This window comes from Equus caballus, chromosome 6 (genome assembly GCF_041296265.1).
Source record: "Equus caballus isolate H_3958 breed thoroughbred chromosome 6, TB-T2T, whole genome shotgun sequence".
Taxonomy (NCBI): Eukaryota; Metazoa; Chordata; class Mammalia; order Perissodactyla; family Equidae; genus Equus; species Equus caballus.
In genome coordinates, this window is record NC_091689.1 from 49,395,710 (window position 1) to 49,417,635 (window position 21,926).

General features: G+C 33.6%; 1 protein-coding gene across 2 annotated transcripts in view; it reads right to left on the minus strand.

Annotated features, from left to right (window-relative positions):
* Positions 1 to 21,485, minus strand: part of LOC100061827 (ovostatin homolog 2) — a 41,224-nt gene extending 19,739 nt beyond the window's left edge. For both annotated transcript variants that reach the window (XR_011439677.1, XM_014740733.3), the window contains exons 1-17: positions 21,255 to 21,485; positions 20,746 to 20,929; positions 20,063 to 20,219; positions 18,707 to 18,759; positions 18,240 to 18,260; positions 16,305 to 16,473; positions 15,714 to 15,798; positions 11,592 to 11,709; positions 8,799 to 8,910; positions 7,374 to 7,483; positions 6,892 to 7,050; positions 5,989 to 6,216; positions 4,957 to 5,011; positions 4,364 to 4,509; positions 3,845 to 3,994; positions 1,425 to 1,595; positions 464 to 608 (exon numbers count right to left, since the gene is read on the minus strand). Coding sequence is in view for 1 of the 2 variants with exons in the window: in XM_014740733.3 (XP_014596219.2) it covers positions 464 to 608; positions 1,425 to 1,595; positions 3,845 to 3,994; positions 4,364 to 4,509; positions 4,957 to 5,011; positions 5,989 to 6,216; positions 6,892 to 7,050; positions 7,374 to 7,483; positions 8,799 to 8,910; positions 11,592 to 11,709; positions 15,714 to 15,798; positions 16,305 to 16,473; positions 18,240 to 18,260; positions 18,707 to 18,759; positions 20,063 to 20,219; positions 20,746 to 20,929; positions 21,255 to 21,319 (2,128 nt within the window). In the remaining variant the exon portion in view is untranslated. The remainder of the gene's footprint in view (positions 1 to 463; positions 609 to 1,424; positions 1,596 to 3,844; positions 3,995 to 4,363; positions 4,510 to 4,956; positions 5,012 to 5,988; positions 6,217 to 6,891; positions 7,051 to 7,373; positions 7,484 to 8,798; positions 8,911 to 11,591; positions 11,710 to 15,713; positions 15,799 to 16,304; positions 16,474 to 18,239; positions 18,261 to 18,706; positions 18,760 to 20,062; positions 20,220 to 20,745; positions 20,930 to 21,254) is intronic.
* Positions 21,486 to 21,926: the final 441 nt, after the last annotated feature.

Consider the following 21,926-nt stretch of genomic DNA (forward strand, 5'->3'; position numbering starts at 1 on the left):
TGAGTTTTGCACTTATAGTCCCTCCAGTAGGAAATGGACTAGTATTTGAACATACTTCTGATACCAACTGTTTGGCTATTTCAAAATCAAAATCCTCTGCCTTGAACTCTGCATATAATAAGGCTACAAAGTCCCTACAGAGACATCTCATTCTCTTGTATCATGCTTTTAATAATTGTCCTCTTGCATCATCACACATTGCCTGCTCTTATACACTTCTGATACTGTGTGATACCAATAAAAATAGACTTCCTCTCATATCTGAAGCTAATTTTTCCTTTAAGCCAAAATCACTTCCAGCCTGCCTTATTCTGTTTTATTCAGCGGCAGGATGTCTCGTTGTAACCAAAACATGGCATAATTCACTTGTAAAATTCCAATTTTTCATAGTTTTATCCCAAATACACCTAATTCCATGAATGCTTTTGGCCATCTCCCAGATACAAAATTCTAGATTACCCACATTCAATTCTAGATGCGGCACTGTACATCGGTGCATAGTCTTTGATTCCAAGATACAGTGGCCTAGGGAATGGCATCATTCTCTCCGTTGAACATACTTCTGGTTTCCGGTAATGGAGATTAGTAAAGACTTTCAGACCCATAATCTTCAAAGAAACAAACAGCAAAAGAAAGGTTGTGCATTTCTTTCATGCAAGAGCTAAAAAAGGCCTATCAGCTACATTATAAGGATAAACAGATGATAAATGTACGTTTCCTCGGCTAGTAAGGGTTTGGAATTTTAGAAGTCACGTTACTTCTATGTGATATACAGAAAAATCTCTAATTTGGAGGCAAAATGATAATCACTATGATTTAGCTAGCCCTTATTACGTGCTAGAATTTTGCTAAAGCATTTTACATCATTCTCCATTTAATTCTAAGGGAAGAATACTTATGAGATAGGCACTATCATTACCCTAATTAACATCAAACATAAACACACATATACAAATGCAGTCAGTAATTTGGAGAGCTGAGACTAACACTACAGCATGTCTAATTCTATGCCCCTTTTCTTCCAAACCTGTGACTTCAATTATAATGATCCTTTTGTGGAGGCCTCAGCATATCCAGTTGATAGCCTAGATACTGATGGAGCTCAGACTGTATTTTAGTCTCTTGATTTGATGATTTCTATATAAGATTTATCACAATAAATTGGAGACTGTCTCATTACTTTGAACATGAGGTTTTATCATTTCAACTGCCACTTAACTTATTTTCAACAAAAGAAAGAAAATCAACAAAAATTAATATCTCCTTTTTATAAGACAATTTTTGGGTGCTCTTTAAGCAGATTACTGACATTCATCTCAAAGAATAAGAAGAAAACTACATAATTAATAAAATATAGGTATGCGTTATGAATACTTAAACTAAAATTGAGGCAAAATAATTTTTAAAATCTTAAGTTATCTTACCCTGATAATATCAGCGATGTCTCCATCCCCATTGTTGCTTACAGGTATATAATACAAACCATTGTAAAACATATCCTTCTGAGGAATGCAAGGGTCTAGCTTGCCATCATCAAGGTTGAGACCATGATAGAAATAACCATATAGTTCTATATTTGGAAGCAGGTTGTACACCTATGAGAAAAATCACATGGTTTCCAATGATTTTAAACACTTCATTTATTGTTACAATATTGGCAAATTCTGTGCCACAATCATTTATTCTTGCTCTGTTGTTTAAAAGCATAGCCATTATATTTAATCCAATACTTTGAGTCAACTTATCTTTCCAGTAGAGGAAACCTTCAATTTCTTTTAGATGGTCAATGTCATGTCGATAGAACATTTCAGCTTGGATGCAGGATTTAGGATAACATGTAAGAAAGAGAAGCCTAGAGATTTATACGTTAATCCAAGGTCTAATGCACAGATGATTCATTGCAATTATAACACTACAACTCCCAGGTCTGGAGGAAAGTGATAACTGCCTGATTCTAAATCTTCTTACGTATCCTTCCAAAGAAAAAATAAAATGAAAGAGAACAAGTAATAATATCCATGACTTGTGTCTTTAACATTACTAAGATATATATAATTTCATGAACTTCAAATTACTTGTTAGTAGAGAAATAACCACCAAATTCCAGCAGAGTTGGAATCTTACTGCTATTGGAAATATGAAGTATGGAAAGCTCAAGAGGGAAGGCTTAAAAGACTAGATGAAAATAGAGGAGATAGATGCGGAGGAATTAGAGGAAACACACACTAAATCTACTCCAGATAAAAGAAAGAAGGACATTAAGTGTCAAAATATGATCGTAGTCCATGGACTCGATAGTTCCCAGTGTAGGACACTGGGACCTATGGTGTAGGACACTGGAACCTGTGCGCTGCTCATCAAGCCATGCTGAGACAGCACCCCATATGGAAGAATTAGAAAGACCTGAAACTAGGCTACACAACTATGTGCCAGGGCTTTGGGGAGAAAAAGAAAAAAAGAAAAAAAAAGAGGAAGATTGGCAACAGATGTTAGCTCAGGGCCAATCTTCCTCATCAAAAAAAGCATACTTAAAAAAAAAAACTAAAAGTCAGGTGAATGAAAATAATAAGAAAGCAGAGGTTACATTTTTTTTCTATATCAGAAAAAGTAGAATTGAGGCTAAAAGGCACCGAATAAGATAGAGGACACTTTATACTGTTAAAACCCCCATTTCAGAATAAAGCCACAATAGTTATGAATATCTATGCACAAAATAACACAGCAGAAACAACAGAAAATGCAAGGAGAAGCAGATAGAAACAGTCTTAACAGGATGGTTTAACACACTACTCTCAGTACAAGACAGGTCAAGTGTATTTAAAAAAATAAGTGAGAATAGAAAATATCTAAATAATCAGATCTTATGGATACAGAACAGACATAAAGAGACTACATATTCCTCTGAACACGTGTGAAGTATTCTCAAAAGCTGTTGGTATATTTGAGCACAATAAAAGCATATCATTAGTCCCCATAAAATAGAAATATTACTGATCATGAGGCAATATAACTTGAAATTAAATATTCCAAAGTAGAAAGGCCAGTCTACATATAAATTAGGGGATGCTCCACTAAATAAATTTTCAGTAAAAACCTAAATGCAGATATTATAGAATTTCCAAAAACAACGATGCAATTGCTACATATAAGAATCTATGAGATACTTTAACAGCAGAAATTAGAGAAAAATTCATAGGCCTTAACATCTAAGCCAATAAAAATAAATGAATGAAAATTATATAAATTTCCAAATAAAAAAGCTAAAAACAAGATCAATAAAAGAAAGCAACAGTAATGAAGTAATAAAGATAAAAACAAAAATCAATGTGGTAGAGTACCAAAAAACCCCCACATTACATCAAATTAATAAATCAAAATCATAATTTTATTAAAAATTAACAAAATAGTGCTGGGTCAGCCAAGAAAAATAATTAAGTATATAACCCATGAAGGAACAAAGGAGGAAAATATTTGATATTTTCAACATGTTCCATCTCAAGCAAAAACATCATCTGGGGGCCGGCCCCATGGCCAAGTGGTTAAGTCTGTGAACTCCGCTCTGGCGGCCCAAGGTTTCACAGGTTTGGAACCTGGGCGCCAACATGGCACTGATCGTCAGGCCACGTTGAGGTGGTGTCCCATATGACACAAGTAGAAGGACGTGCAACTAAGATATACAACTATGTACCGGGGGGATTTGGGGAGATAAAGCAGGAAAAAAAAAGAGAGTGGCAACAGTTGTTAGCTCAGGTGCCCATCTTTAAGAAAAAAAAAATCATCTGAAGGGTAAGCCTTGTACGAAGCCAGATAAAAATGAAGAAAATGAGGACATCAGAGAGCTTACACTTTCAGCTGACAGCTGTTGTTCCGATTTCAGTAGAAGAACACTTTTGTCCACAGCCCGGAGTGCACAGAACGAGTCAGGGGCCGCTTGAAGATAGAGACTGGTATTGGAGCCAGGCAGCCCCTGCTCCTTAGAGAACTTGATGCTAACCTAAAGTAGAGAAAGAAAAGGAATGAGAGTAAGGTATTTTTATGTAAAAATAATTTGAATGTATTCAAACTTTTCCAAATTAATCTTTATAAATTTCTATACCTATATTTCCCCTGCCCACTTTCACCCTCAACTCTCCTTCCAGGAGCACCTCCTTCATCATCGTCTTATCATCTCAGGATTAGTATTGCTGCCAAAAGTTATTCATTCTGTTCAGTGATTCTTTCAACCCCTAATAATTTAATTATGCCAACATCTATTGTGAGATTACCATGTAAAGGTTACAGTAGTCACATAAGAAGGAGACCACAGCGAGAAAACTGCTCACCCTTCTTACTCAAGACAGGCAAGAAACAGAAGAAACATCACCTTGTTTTTAAAGCACTTGTCAACCTGGAATCTGACACTGTCAGCCACAATTTCCCCACTGGGGTGAAGGGTGTAGACAAGCACAAAGGCCACAGGAGCCAGATCAGTACTGATGTTGATCGGGAACGAGAAGTTTCCATTCCAGTCTGTGTAAATAGGAAATGTCATCAACAGATACAATGAGAAAACTTTCCTGGCTCAGTGGTTACACTTAGATAAAAGAGAATGACTTATGCATAGAAAGAGCAAATTGGGCTTTATTTTAAAGGCAAATAAATTAAATAATGAGAACTATATATACAAATAAAGAAGATAGCATAACTTAGGCAAAAACAATATTTTGGTTTTAGACATCACTTTTCTATAATGTACTTGATAATCTGGCAATGATAGATACAGGTTGAAAGCTCCTTCATCAAAATATTTAGTAGGTTATCCTGGGCCATGCTACTGCCTTCCAAAAATCGTATGATAAGTGCTCTTCCTAACCTCTTGCCTCTATCACTATAACAAAATATCGCTACAACATTTCCTTAAAAAGAAGGAAAAATGAAAGGAGAGAGTGTATTAAAAAATGAATTTATTATATACACCTTTATTTCTGATTTCTTTTTGTCCACTGAGGAAGATAGCTCCTTTTACCATTATCTGTGTAGAACAAAGAAAACACAATATGTGATACTATATTATGTAATATGATATCATATTATTATTAGATAATGAATGATCTAATGATAATTCTATTCCATAAGATAAGATAGCTTACACAAACAAATATTAAAAATGGACCTTGCACAAGTTAAAAAAGGACAAAGTGACTACAATTGATTGAGAGCATTATGTGCTAGAAACTTGGTGAATAATACATAATGCACTGTGCAAGGGGGTGCATAAAGCTCTAACATTGTTCAGACTGTCTGGCTTCCAATAAGCCAAGTGCTTTCACTTCTTTGCCTCTGTTCCCTTATTAGTAAATTGGAGATATCTATAGGGCTGATTAACAAGTTAACTCATATAACGCCCTCATAACACTGCCAGGAACATAATTCTTGCCCTTGGAGGTAAATATTATTATTTTCAATTACAAATATACAGCCAAGGAAGCTAAGACTTAGGGAGTTTAGCCAATCTGTCCAAGATCAACTAGCTTGAGTGATAAATAAGAGAGGGTGGAAGATTCCAATTAGGCGTCTTAATTTCCAAGTCTGTGGCTTTTCACCCTTCAATATGCCTAATAGAGGCAAAATGGATAAATATGGGGACAGAACCAAAAAGACTAAGTCCTTTTATTGTTTATCAAAATCAGCCTTTCACTTTACTCTCTGGCATCTGTAAAAATTTACTCTCACAAATAGTCATAAATATTTGACATGAGCTATAACTGGATGCTTAAAATCACAGACTCTGAGTAGTAAGTTTGTTAATTTTAGGGAAACTGAAAGCGCCTTGGATCTTTTTGTGTTTATTTGTTTCCGTGTTTGTTTTCAATGGATCCAATAACATTCACCAGCAAAGCGAGAAGGTTGGCTCACTCAGATTAACGTGGCATGACTGATGTGCACATTTTAAGCTATTCTGTGCTAAGCAGACAATTAGACAAGATCCAAGAATCCACCGAGAGTTACCAAATAAAAGAAGTTTATATTTGAATTGTCCCTATATGCTTCACTGTTCAGCGAGTAATGCACAGTAACAATCTTCCGTTCATTGCATCTAAGCTGCTTTGGTTCAGGAACAATCTTCAGGAAGCTGTTGGTTCGGGAGTAAAAGCGTGAAACGGAGAAATGAGCATCCATATACTCAGGTGTCAACCAGCTGGGAAGATAGCAGCTCTTAGGTCGAATATATGTGGCCTGATAAGATAAAAGAAAGCAAAGGATCTTAGAACTGTAAAGCTCTTCCAAGGACAGTAATTATTACAGAATGGAAGACTTCTTATCTCTTCAAAGTAGGGGGAATCTTAGCTTGCGGATGATGTTTCAACATTAAGCTATTGGAAGTAAAATAATATCACTCTCCTCTTTTTGTATACAAAGCATGACCATAACTGTATGTATATTTCAATAAGCCTACAATGAATTATTTATTTTTACTTTGTAATTGAACTCAGGGAATAGCTTTAGGCTCCGTGTGTTTGAGGTACGTTTGAACACTGACAAATTGTTTAACTGCAAAATTCAGTTTAAGACGAAGAAAAAGAGAAATCATAGTATCTCCCCTGTCTATGCATGAAATGGCCAAATGAAAAAAGCCAAATCATTTTCATGAGCTATTTCTAGTTTCTCAGAGGAAAATATCGTTTGTTACAGAATTTATAACAATTGTAATAGCTATTATCTCATCCTCTTGAATAAGTATTCTCATGTGCTTTTAAATGAACAAGCAAATATATAAAACATTCTAAATTTTAAAACTTTGTTAAAATATATTCTCCATACAAGTTCTCTTTTGAGAAATTGCTACTGTCCAAAATTCCTAACATTCAAATCACTCCTCTGTGGGATCTCAGCTACTCTTTGGCGTCTTACTTTCAAGTTGAACTCTGGATCGAATATATTTGAAGTGTCAATGGAAAATTGAGCTTCACCATTCTCATCTGTGGTGTAGTTTCCTATAAATTTGTCATTGAGCTCCAATTGCAATAACTTGTTCACCATGGGTATGTTATTAGGCCCGGAAAATTTAAGCTGTACAAAAAAAAGAAGCATTAATTCTTAAAATACATGTTACGTTTCTACAGAGAAATAATTTTCTATTCATAAATGTGGTTATTTGTAATTTTCTTAAATTCCAATGAGACAGAAAGATGTTCTATTAAATAAATATGTAATACAGAAAAAGCTATAACTTTATCACTTTCTTTCAACCTATGACTTTTTCCAGTATATCAGATGCAGTAAGGCTAGAAACGTGTTATGACAGTAGGAAGAATGCATCCAGAAATTTTCAAAGGGCAGTCTGTGATCCAAGAAAATGAAATGAAAACATAAATATTTTTAGTCAAACCTACAGTTCCAAAATAAGAAATTCCTCTTCTATAGAAAGGGTCCATGTTCTCAAAGTTCACGCTCCCGAGCAATTGAGTGATAGAAATAGAAGACTTTTCACTGATCTGCACACCTATAGGAAATGAGAAACAGTGTCAGGGAGGATAAAAATCACTTGATCAAGAATTTCAAAAGACAAACAGCTTAGGGGACTTGTACAAACTTCTATACACAGAATTATATTCTTGTTCTACAACGAAAGGGAGGTATGGGTGCTTTGGAGCATGTTCCAGAGTACTCTGTATGAATTTGATTATAGTACACATCAAACTGAATAATATAATGAATATGAAAATATTTGAATCAGATGCAAGAAAAACATCCTTAATTTCCTTCCTTCTACCATTCTTCTCAGTTCTGGCTTGTATCTCTCTTTATGATAGAGAATGTCATAAACATCTCAAGAGTAAGGTTTTCACTTCCTGAAATCTTTCTTTAACCTGAAAGATGACTATGTTTTTAGACTTTTACCAGATTCAAAAAGTATCTGATAGCAAAATAAATAGAAATGCATTGTGATATTGACAAATCATGTAATAAGCAGAGGCAAGCATACCTAGCTAAGTTACAATATAACTGTGAGAAACATCTATTGTGAATTTCATTACAACATTGATCAAGTATATTTATATAAAGCACTTTATAGAGAATATTATCCTAATCATTTTTAAGTAACAAGAAATAATTAGTAATTGAATCTGGTTTTCCCCATCCCAAATTAAATCTCACTTTCTTCTTTTTCATTCCTTTAACAGATAATTATTGAGTGATCATTATGTGTAATCTTGTAAATTTTTCACCAATAACTTTTGTACTTTAAATGTCCCATGTTGTATTAAATCAGAGGTCGACAACTTCTTCAGTAAAGGATCTGATAGTTGTTATTCTAAGCTTGTGGACCACATGGTCTCTCTCTCAACTACTCACCTTTGTTGTTGTAGCTCTTAAGCATGGTAAATGAATGTGGTTGCATTCCAATAAAACATTATTTACATAAACAGGCAGGGAGCTGAATTTGACTTTCTAGATATAGATTGTGACTCTTGTATTAAATCAAAGATTGGGCCCTGGTAATTGATTATCAAGTGATTAACACAAAGTTAAAAAGATATCTAATTTATCAGCTAAGCTCTACTAATTCAGAGGGAAGATCCTCTAACTGATGCAGACACAGAAGCAGATATAAACGTGTAGCATTTATATAATAATTTTATTTTAAATATTACTAGGAAAATCTTATTCAAAAGCAACCCCCAAGTTGATCTATTGGCAAATGTCTTCCACTTTACTATGTTGAACAATTATTGATCTGTATTTGGTGAGTATTCCTAACTTCTCCCCACTGAGCTGCATTTATCCCTGGGTTGCCCATAAAACACAGTCATTACCTGTCCCGATTTCCGTAACTGTTGCAGTGACATAAAAGGACATGAAAAATCCAGAACGGTAGAGTTGGAAGACTTTTGTATTTACAATTTGAGAAACACAACCATTTCTTAACTGAAAAATAAAGAGGAAGTATAATCAAAAAAAGTTAGGGGTTCAAAAGTCTCAAAAGAATATGGAGTTTTAGCACAGATACATGACTCCCTGAACCACCCACGGCTCCATCTCACAAATTTGTTGAAATGATAAAAAAATTACAGCAAAAAGGGGAGAAAGGAGTTTTCCTCAGCAATTAAAACAAGGCAAGGAGGTAATGTATATTTTTCAGATTTCAGGGATATTTTCTTGGAAACAATGTAGATGGGAACAAATTAAATGATGAAAATGGAACTGAATGATATTTTAAGAATAGGAAAATTAAAATTATCTTGAGAGGCACAAAGAAGAGATGGAACAGAAGCCCTTTTCAGATGTGTAACACCAACACTTTTCAAGGTAAATTGTTCATTTACAATAAGGAAAAATCGACAGATAATCTCTCATCGGTCACATCACTAATTAGAGAAATATAGATTTAGCTATGTTTTAAAGTAAAAACTGTTTATTAATTCAAAATTTAAAATGTTAGAAGCATATATCAATTTATTTGACTCTCAAAACTACCATATGAGCTAGACACTAGATTTATCATCTCCATTGTGTGGATGAATAAACTGAAGCACAGATAGGTTATATACTCTGCCCAAGGTCACACAGGTTGAAGGTAGTGCAGATAACTAGGCATTCTGATTCCAGAACATGTACCCCTCTGAATTATCAACAACAACAAAAAAGATCATTTTACTTTGTCTAATTATTATGCAATCAAATGAAAAAGAATTAATAAAAAGTAATCAGAAGAACCTTAATTGCTTAGAAATTAATTAAAAAAGTCATCTTTCAGGATTTCCTGAGTCAAAGAGAAAATATGAGGTAAATCAATAAGAATCTAAATATTAGTGTCAAGGAAAAAATGTTTTGCGTCAAAATCTATGGTGTTAAACTGTGGTTAAAGGGAAATGTAAAACACTGAATGAGTTTTTAACAAAAAGAAGCAACTAATATAATTTTTAAAATAAAAAAATAAACTAAAATTTTAGGGAAAAGAATTAATAAGATGAAAACTAAAATAAATTATTTAGTAACACAAAAATGATAATAAGAACAAAAATCAGAGTAAGACCAATAAAACAGATGAACCTTTCATGAGCATGATCTAGAATAAAGAGAGAGCAAAATTATAAAAGATTAGCCACTAACACAACTGAATATTCATCTGAAAGAACAAAATCTTATTTTAGAACATAATTGGAAAATGTTTTTAAATCTTAAAGAATATTTCAATAGCTACATGTACTACATAAAGGCAGGTAGGACATTAGTTAAGGCTGAGAACCCATTAACATTAGGAACTGTGATATTTCAAAAATACCAGACATGAAATCAATATTTAAGTAACAGATATGAAAAAAAATTTGCTTAGAGAATAGAAGGTAATATTTATAATAAAAGAAAGCTTCATTTTCACATGAACAAGAAAAACAGGGATAATTAAGAACTGTCAAAAGAAAAAAATCCAAATTGATAACAAAAATGTGAAAATATGCTCAAACTCACTAGCAATGGAAATTAAGACAAAATAAATTTGCGTCTATCAAAATGGCAAAAATTTCAAAACTCTTATGTATATTGCTGGCAGTAACTTGCGAAATACAGTATTCTCATATATTGTTGACAGAAATTTGAATGCTTAAAATTCTTTTGGACAACAATATACTAATATTTTAAAAATTAGAATTATGTATGATTCTATCTATCTATCTACCTACTTTGACTCAGGAGATCCACTCCAAGGAATCTATTCCATTTAAATAAAACCTGTCATATATAAAGATAGTTTTAGTAGATTGTTTATTGCCGTATTTTTTAAGCTGGGGAAAAAATAAAACATTAGCTGAGTGAACACCCATCACATGGTAAAACGGTTGATTAAATAACATTATAAGCACACCACAGGATAATGTGCTACTGATGTGGAAGAATTTCACTCAACCTTTCTTACCCTTCAGTTCCTATCTAAAAGATAGGTTCCTGCCCACCCTTACCAAATATTGATATTTACCTAAAGGATGTTCACTAAATTTGGTGAATAACTTCAGGACAGTCAGACTTATAATACAAACAGTGTGATGTATACAAATTTCACTTTTGAACTCTAAAGGTGATCCTCAAAGACGTGAACAGATTTGTCCACTTAAGGTTAAGATGCTACAGATCAGGAAAGCAAATGATGGCTTCTACAATAAACTTCAAATCTAAAGCAGCAAAAGCAGATACTCTAAACTGCAGATGTTTTCATGAAATTCTTTCATAAGGACAATGCTAGGTTGCATGGTGAGTACTATCAAGGATTCATTTATTTAAAGGATGATTAATGATTCTTCTCCAGAGAAAGATCAGGGAGGTCACCTAGACAATACACAAAACAAGGGAGTCAATAAGATCTTTCAAATTCTAAAAATTCTATGAATCTATAAGTGGATAACTATTTACATGGCCTAGAAAGTTAGCACACTTGTTAAACATTATATTTTCTCCTCATTCTTCACCTTATCTAGGTGTATTCTCTATTATCTACAAAATGAAAATAGTGTTAAATATAGTGTTTGGTCCTTTTTGTAAGTAGAATCAAAGAGAAAACAATAATGAAAATGAATAAGACTTTTTTTTTTTGGAGTAAAGATCCTGATCCATACCTGTACAATAAATTGTTCACATATTTCATTGTTGTCATTCTCACAATTTCTAGAGTAAGCAAATTCTCTGCACACCCAGATTTCAGCTTTCCCTTGCACAGGTTGACCATAGGTGTACCTAGGGTGAGAAGGTGTACAGATAACTACAGATGAACAATACTATGGTAATATTTTATGGTCTTCTTCAGAAATTATATATGAAATCTCTAAACTATGACTACTCCAATGACCAAATTTAATTAGGAATTCTCATCTATTTTGGTGCTATCTTCCCCATAGAATTTAGGTTAAATTAGGCATTAGATCTGTTAGAAAGATTCAGCTGCCTTTTTTTTTTTTTTTTGATGAGAAAGATTGGCCCTCAGCTAACATCTGTTGCCAATCTTCTTCTTTTTTGCTTGAGGAAGATTGTTGCCAAGGTGACATCTGTGGCAATCCTCCTGTACTTTTTGTATGTGGGATGCTGCCACAGCATGGTTCAATGAGAGGTGCTTTAGGTCCACACCCTGGATCCAGACCTGAGAGCCCAGGGCCACCAAAGCAGAGCGTGGGAACTTAAGCACTACGCCATCGAGCCAATCCCCAGTTCAGCTGCTTTTTTAGGAGTCAAATTCAAGGTAATATAGAATCTAAACTCTCAGTGAATAGGACTTAATGATTAAACTGAGCTTTTAGAATTATATTCAACCTGGGGCTCGCCCAGTGGTGTAGAGCTAAGTTTACATACTCCACTTGGGTGGCCCGGGGTTTGCGGGTTCAGCTCCTGGGCGTGGACCTCCACACCACTCATCAAGCCATGATGCGGAGGCATCTCACATACAAAACAGAGGAAGATTGGCACAGATGTTAGCTCAGGGACAATCTTCCTCATTAAAAAAAATTATATTTAATCTGATAGAAGTGTTAGAAAAATTATTTGCAGGACTTTTTTCCTTTAGCAGAAAATAATATTTTATTTATCAATATTCATCAATTTATCACTTTATCAATATCAATATTTTAAAAAATTCTCATTTTACCACTCAATAAATATAAAAGGTATGAATATCAGCATAAACTGGATATGCTTCGACAAAAAGTACAATCTCTTATGAAGTAGGGTTAAATAAATATCTCATTTTCTCCTAAAATACACAAAAAACTGCAACATTAAAGGTTCAATCAAAGGCAAATAAAGTTGATTTGAGTTTTTTTTTACTTGAGGACTCCTTCCACAAAGATTTAGAAAAATAGATAACAAATGTGAAATTAGTATACAGTAAAACCAAATATAATTAAATTTATTGATCACAATACTTTTTTTCTAATTGTTGGACACCAGTACATATCTGGTGTTTACATACATTATCTCATCTATTTTTCCCAATGACCTGGAGATGTATGTATTTTATTTCATTTTAGATATTAGTAAACAGATCAAGTAACTCACTTCACATTGTAATTGGTGGAATTAAAATTTAAACTCAGATCTTCCTCACTCCATAGTCCATGCTCTTTCTACTCCACTAATTTGTTTCTCTCTCTATTTAAAAATTCTTAACACTTCTGAGATTTTGATTCAACTCAAATCACTAAATCATCTGTAAAGTAGACGCAAGACTGAGCTCAGGCCTCAAGTGTTATACCTGAACATGTCTTATTTCTTCTTTTTACTGTCTTTTATTTATAAAATAAAACTCTTATAGTAGCATTATCTACTGGTTAACACATCTTCATGAAATATGTAGCTTAAATTTTCACACAGGTCAGAATCAACATTCTCCCTTTGTGATTTGAAAAGCTTTTGGTGGATACTAATGAAGTTTATTAAAATGTCTTTGCCTGTAGGCCAGTTTTCTTCCCTCTTAAAAGCTTGATTCATCTCTGAGGTTGTTTACTAACATAATCTAATTTGTTACTGTTTTCTCTAGGTGTTCCAAGCTAAATCTCAGGGAATACTAAAGAAACAATGCACAGACACAGTATTATACAACTTGAGATAGGCAACCCATTCACTGATGTTAACTTCTAGACATACTGATTTCATCATCTTGTTCTTGTGGTCTGCCCAGAAATAACCTTGTAGGAAGCATAGCTTCTGTCTCAACTGGCTGGTCCTGCTTCAGGGTCTTATTATTGCTGATACTGATGTACTCTTTAATGTCAAATCTAAGTAGGCTATAACGTTAAAGAAATTTCAAGAAGCCCCAATTTCATATCAGCATTTAGCTTAGCAAGTCTTTTATGAAGGTGATACTTGATAAATATTTTGGTTTTCCTCATATGTGTGTTGTACTCTTCTAGCATACCATTGGGCAGATCTTAATCCCACAGACCATTTTGGCTTTGTGTAGGGTTTTTCTAGTGAAGCCATTTTAGGATTCTGGATTTTTTCAAGCTTATATTCATTATTCCATTATTTTTAACACAGATAATTTATAATCTCTCATCTATTATATTTACGAAACCCTGGCAAACATTCAGCTACTCTTCATTGAAACTCATAAAAATATTATGATTATTTTCCTAGAGTCCAAAGAACATTTTAAATACTATTAAAAAAAAAAAAAAGAAGGGGCTGGCCCCGTGGCCGAGTGGTTAAGTTCGCGCGCTCTGCTGCAGGCGGCCCAGTGTTTCGTTGGTTCAAATCCTGGGCGCGGACATGGCACTGCTCATCAAACCACGCTGAGGCAGCGTCCCACATGCCACAACTAGAAGAACCCACAATGAGAAATATACAACTATGTACCGGGGGGCTTTGGGGAGAAAAAGGAAAAAATAAAATCTTTAAAAAAAAATAAAAAAGAAGACTAAAAACTGGTTTCCAATGTTGTTTGTGGCATCCTTGAGCACTCCCCATGTATGTTTATTAGACAGCGTTTTACCCAATGTATCTTTAACGTAGTTCTGAAAATATTCAAAGCAAGTAATTTTCATGTCATCAATTAAATAAACAGTGTTTAACAAATATGGCAATATTAATATTTTTAATCATTTATATAAAGTATAACAGCGGTCTTGGTTAAGACAGTAGCTCTGAAGCCAAATAGCCTAGGTCTAAAGCCTAGTTCTGCCATCAAAAAGCTCCATTAATGTTGATAAGTTATTTCCATTCTCTGTGTCTTACTATTTTTCTTTTTAAAGTAGAGATGATAATAGCTCCTATCTCACAGCATTGTGGTGAGAATACAATAAATGTAGCATTTAGCACAGTCATTGGCACTCAATAAATATCAGCTATTTTTTGCCATTATCAGAAATTTGAGAAAAGTTATCACACTTTCAAAAAAAAGAAAAAAGTATTAGAAATAATTTCACAAGAAGAAAATCAAAGTTTCTCAAATCATGTAGGAATCTTTTTACACTGAAGAGGATTCAAAGTAATTCAAATTAAATTATTAAAATTGAATTTTTCCCATTAAGATATTTTCAACAGTTTATTTTCTTTCTTTCTTTCTTTCTTTTTTTTTAATGAAAATACTAATCATGATGAAGATTCAATGAGGCAGGTGCTTTGGAACCGGCTGCTGGAATTGTACAATGACACAACATATTTAGTGAACAATATGGCGATCAAAAGACTAAAAGAATGTTACACATTTTGTCTAACTTGGAAATTTCATTTCTGGAAATCTTTCTTAAGTAAATAATTTTTAATTCAAAAGCTACTTCTTACACAGTTATATGCAAAAATATAGATTATAATATTATTTATTACTTGGAAAACAAAATGGACAGCCTACATGTTAAATAAAAGAATAGTTAAGTGGCTGTGGTATAGCCACATATAGATATGTTATGTTATGCAGCAAGGAATTGGAATTAGTGAAAAGATTGGCATAACATGGAGACATGTTTTCTTAATTCTAGTGGGTCGACAAGTTATGATTGCAGTTGTGGAAAGTATTCATAAAAGATTAGAGGAAAATAAATCATAATATTAATGGCAGTTGGTAGAATTACTTATAGGTCATTTCTTATGTTTTTATATTTTTCAAATATTCTACAATGAGAACTCATTAATTCTCTAATAGTTTTATGGTAAGCATATAAATAATTAAAGTTACATGGTTAATCTCATTTCTCATTCTCTCTGAGTCTTGTATTGATCTGTGGAGTCATATCTCCTGAATAAATACTTACTTAGCACATGCATCCACTTGAAATTCATCATCTGAAATAGTTACTGTTTGTGGCACACTGACCTTAACTTCAAACTTTGGCAACACTGGAAACAAAGAAATATAATTCAGGCCCCACAATCCCCAGTAAGCAAAACTTACTGTAATCACGTAACTAAGTGTGCTTCCATGCACAACATTTTCTTATGTGTGCTTCTGTATAGACCGCTTTTCAATTGTCCCCGATTCTGTGGGGCACCAGTTAGTGATGGTGTCTCATTAATGATTAATTATTCTCTTTCTTTTCTTTTCCCTATTCTCAGAACTTCATATTTTATTTATTGTAATCTTTTAGATCCTTCCTAGAAGACTGTCTGGATTCTAGAAAATAAGATATTTCCTAGGGAGAAAAGGCAGATGTGAGAATAAGGATATGGGGCAAGGAGTGAGGAGCAAGAAAGGAGAGGTGATAAAGAAGAAAAGGCCAAGAAAAGAAGAAGGCAGAAAACCAAATCAAGCTTCACCTACTTTTGCCTAACTCTAACATAAAAGTTTTGTTCAGTCCTTTGAACTATTCATTTATATAGGACAATCATAAGTAGCAGTTGGTTACCATATCTATCAACAGTAAACTGGTGTGTCAACATCTTTTCTGAGTTTCTTTTCACAACAAGAGAGTAATCTCCAAACATTGGTTCTGAAGTCAATTGGAATGAGAGTTGGGTAATGTTTTGAAAAGAAGTCACGTTTCGCCATTGAAAAATCCTATTGTTTTGAGGATCCTAAAAAATAAAGAAGAAATAAAAACATAGGTCATACGAGAGTATTATCCTTTCCTTCCTTATTTTGGGTGCTTTCTGTAATTATTGGAAGTAAAGCTCTACCATTTCATTGAACTAATATTTCAAATTGTAAAAACAACATAATTTCCTGAGGTATTCAAATTTAATCTTAAGGTATATCTCTCTTAAGACCAAAACAGATAAGAAAAAATAATCTATAACTAATGCTTTTGATTTTTCTGAACCAGAGTTGCATAAAGAATTTAAAACACAGTGTTCATGCTCCAGAGTAGTGCTCTCCAAAGTAGAGTGGACCCACAACAACAGGAGCACAAGGAGTTACTCTTCCTGACAAATACTTAGAAAGATTGTTGCTGGTGTTTATTTGATCTGTAAGTAAGTTGGTAATGAATTACACACTGCATGCAGGGGCTGTTAAGTGGAAGTTCTACAATAAGAAAGGATTGATAATGCCACCTATTCTCCTTTACTTGTTTTTAGCATATTGCAGCTTATGTGAGTGTGGATCAATAAATTTACTGATATCTTCAGGTTGTGATTGAAGAAATCTTTGCAAAAAGATTTCTACAAAGAACCAAAAACATTATTCACTACTCACTGTTTTTTCTTTCCTCTAGAATAAAATCTAGAAAACTAAATCATATTTCCAGATTTCCTTTAAGTAAGGATATCCCAAGTGATTGAGTGCTGATCAATTCAATTTAAGTAGAAGTCACTGGGTAGAAATTCTTTCTAAAAGAATCAGACTTAGATGGCATTGAAAACAAAACAACACACTGAGGATGGCAGGGAGGTGAAGAAGAAGAAGCCTGGGTCCTTGGTAACATTATGCTGTTACTGTCCTAACTCTGAAGTTCCTATACTCAAATGTAGGGTTTGTGAAAACAATAAAACTTTTACTCATTTAAACCAATGTTAGTTAAGATTTCTGTTGCTTTCTATGGAACACAACACTAGTTGAGTTATGATGTGATGATAATACTATTTATAGATTACTAACAATGCAGAAACCACGAAAATGGTTGACCTGCTATTTATCCCACTAGAAAGATGAACTATTTGTCATCCATATAACAAAGTAAAAAGCATTCAAATTATGAAGACAATTTGAAGTATGTATTTACACACATAATCATTAATGATGATTGACTAGATCTCAGTGTATTAACCTTCAGAATTAGTTAATAATAATGGTACACATTGTACGTAAGGATTAAAATACATATGTTGGAGTTGACTGATACAAATTACTGACAGGCATAAGATTTCAAATAAATCTGAAAGCCACTACACTACACTAGAGATGTGAACTGGTAGAAGGAGAATCCATTGACCGTCTTCTGAAAACAAAGAGTCTATTTTATAATAATATCACCATCTACTTCTTTCTAAATTTTCAGGTGTTGTATGTTTTCTATTTCCTTAAAACAACATGTGGCTAAAGTATGATTGAGAAGGACCAGCAGCCAAAATTATGCAATTTTAAACATAAACCTCCTTTAGAAAGAGGCCAATTTTTATTTCCCATGAAACCCTGTTACTGTATTTGCCACACAGTCCACACTTCAAGTGGCAGCCCCTTATCTAGATCTTTATTTGATGCCTTTCTTTGTGTTTGCATAGAAAGATTACTCTTCCCCTTGTTTCAGTTCTCTTAATTTCTAACTACTCATAGTGAAAACTAGACACACATCACTATTTATCTGAATATTTAAATAATGGGTGTGCAAAAGAAGATCTCTTACCTGAAGTGTGATTAAAGGAAACTGAAATAGGAAAAAAATGCAGGTTAATACTGTAATAGTGCATTCTTTGTTTGCCAGATATTTCATCACAAAATTATAGACTTAATTTAAGTGTTGAGACTTAGCCCTCAGTTCCCCTGAGGACAAAATTTCTATAGATAAAGATGCCAAGAAAATCCCAAATGTGAAAGGATCCCAAATCTCTTCTGGGAAGTGGAAAGCAGGTTCCATGCAACCCATTTTTTCTATATATGATGAAAAGATCTAAAGATGTATAAATCAACTCACTATAAAGGAAAGTTTTATGTTTAAATTTAATATTTAGCACTGAAATTATACCTATATAGTGTTCCATGTTAGAACCTATTTCCGTACTTACGGAAAGCTTCCTGATGACACTTTATATAGCAATGGATTTGTTTAATTTGTTTAAATTTCATTGTACCCTTAGGAATTATTGAACTCACCAAATCCTCAATAGGTATGAACTTGGTGTCCAGGGTCACAATACGAACTTGAACTAAAAGAAAAGAGGAAGAGGGGACAATATTTTTTCCTTCTTATTTCTCTTTCAGATATGATATCTTGTAAATAGACATAGAAATTAATTGCCTTGCTATTATAGAATACTGCACTCCTTTCTCCCCTCTCTGATTTGACCCTTTATGATTTGGGATTCATTTGGAAACATCTCTTACTGCATATTTGTAATTCCTCTGTCAATGATGCTCCATTGTCACCAAAGCTAACACTAGCTGCTGCCGCCACCAGAAGCTTTTACCCATAGATAGCCCGTAGAGCTATCTTAAAAATTGGTGAAAGAATTAGTCACAGAAGGACAAATGTGAAATATGTATGGCAGGAGTTAAACATAATTTTCCTGAAAAAATATATCCATGTTAGAAAACATTAAATTAATTTTGGCAGAATCCCAGAAAAACCATTTTAGCTACTTTTGTATACATACGTGTCATCACAGCATTTTAATGAGTCCAGAAAAGAGAATATAATGCAGCAAAAATCTCACTATATGAATTCTGTTTTAATTCTTTTCTTTTCAATAAATCATACAAATATATAATATTAGAACAAAACATGTAGATGCTGTCATCCAACCCTCTAATTTTACAAATGAGAAAACTAAAGATCTCAAAGATCAGAATTTACTTGCCAGAAGTCAATAATTTACTAACAGAGCCAAGACAAAAACCATACTCTTCTGAACCCTACTTGAGTGTTATTTCTGCTACCTTTTACTTGCAATAATAAAGAAAATAGAAGGGCTTTGCTTAGGTTATTAAATTTATGATTACTTCCACTGGTATGAATAATAGGAATAAATATCACTTATGGAGTCTGTGTGTGTTTGCTACCATTTCACATTGACTGTCTTACATTATTCTCACAATTTTTTTTACAAGTGGGACACTTATTATCGTCATTCTACAGATGAAAACACTGAGTCTAAATAGAGGTTTTATTAGCTTGCCCAATTGGTAAATTACAGAACAATAATTCAAAACAAGTAATTTTGCTCTATATCCCACGCTTTTAACCATGGTATTATGTAAGCCTGTCATTAGAATTGGTAAACAGTGAAAGAGGCATGCAAAATTTTAAGAAGCAAAACATTCAATTACTGGACTTAGAGGACATTATTTCATAATTGACCTGGACAGTCAGTAAAAATTCTAGAAATCCCTGATACCATAACAGTAAGAATATATTTAAGACTAAAGCTGATGTGTTTGGATTGCTTTAAATTTGAAGCATGTGTTCCCAGGTCAACAAATGATACAAAGAAACCATGAATATTGACTTACCATTCTCTCCAGGTTTGTAGATGGGTTTATCTGTCTGCACAAAGGTTACCGTCTCTTCAGAAGCGAGTGCTACAGATCTCCTCTCAAAGATTTTAAGAGTATCTCCCTTAGCCAACAATGTCACAAAAGCCAACTGTTCAGAAGACTTCTGAGAAACCTGTTTATGTTAAAGAGCAGAGAATGGGAAAATTATTTTTAGACATTTAGTAAATAATGTCTTACTTTGGCTTCTCAGGCTGAGAGAACCTTCTAATCCCATTATTGCTTAATAAGAGACTTAGTGATCACTTATTACGATTAATTTATTTAGTAGGACAGTTTCTGACAAACTGATTTTTATGTCTTCTTGCCTTCTATTTTCTTTTTTTGTTGCCCTGAGTCCAAATTCTGCATCCCTTTACCTAGATTCTCCTTCCTCATATTGTTAAACAGCTGTCCTATCTAAAAAACAGTACCTATGTCTTATCATCACTCCCTATAACAAAAAAATGGCAATATTTTACAAGTTTTGTTGCATATGTAAAGTTTCCTTTTATATGTTGCCCCTCAGGAGCTCTCCAATTTTCCTCCCTAGCTTTCACAATTCATCCAAAATCAAGATTTATTCTCTCTCTAAAACTAATTTTGAGTAATAATTGTATCTTCCCATCTGAAGTTCTGAAATGTCAAATCCAGTGCCTCACCTTGAAATTTGCACAAGCATAGAAGTTATCCTCTTCCACAGACTGGTCAAAAATAGTGGTATTGAAGCCATCATATTCTAAGACAACACTCAAGGATACAGATTCATTAAGGTTTAAAAGGTGGAGACAAGCCTTTTCTGTAGAATGACTCTGCATCACAGACGAGATCCATAGGATATATTGCCTACGCAAAGAAAGTAACCAATACTCTAGAAAAGTGTAGGAGAACTACAGAACATTCATAAAAGCAATTTTAGCTCATTGAGATATTCCTGAAACATACATATTTTTCACAGACAGTATTACAATAAACTTCAGTATGCAGAGAGAGAGAGCGCTTGAGAAAAAGATGTCAATTCCCTTCATACACTTGTCTAAAATGTATAGGGCGAACCAGCAGTCTCAGAAGTCAAAATGGCAAAGCATAATCAAATTTTAACATGGAATATATTTAATAGGGTCACTTTGCTAGTACCTTAATATTAATAGAGAGTATAATATTCTCTTACGGTTTTGAAGCCACAGCAACAGCAAAATGAAGCAAAAAGGTGCTCAGAAAAATGGAGGGCACCATTTTATCCCAATGCCTGAACAATAAAGACTTAAGATAAATATTCTTTCTCTCTCTGTCTCTGTCTCTTTTTCTCTCTTATTGGAAATCAGCTGCCTCAGCTCTCCATTTTCTTTGCTTCCTTTTACTCTGCCTCTCTCTGTATACTGTTGCTTTTATAGTCACACACAATGAAAGATCAGTTATTCTGTGGAGCAAGTATCATGGGACCCACCAATCATATTTAGATAACCTCTTCCATTACTTCTCCTGGGGTGTCATTTTATATACAACTTCCTTCTTAAGTTCACTGGATGCTACTGTTTTTGGAATCAGGAGCACAGTTTGGGCAGGAAGAAAGAGAAAAACAAAGAAAGCTGTTGTGTGACACTTAGGAGTTCATTAGTTTGATTTAGCAAAATTTTCCAGGCTTCTGAGAGAAGTAGCATATCTGCTGTTGCTAAAACCCAGATGCAAAAAAAGAAATCTCAACATGGGCTCATTTCACATATAATTGAAACTAAGTTATTCTTTTATAATTTCATAATACAGAATATGACATTTAAAATGTTGGGATGCATTCAACATTTATTATGATTTTCTTAGTGAGATTTTCTTCACAATGTTCAAT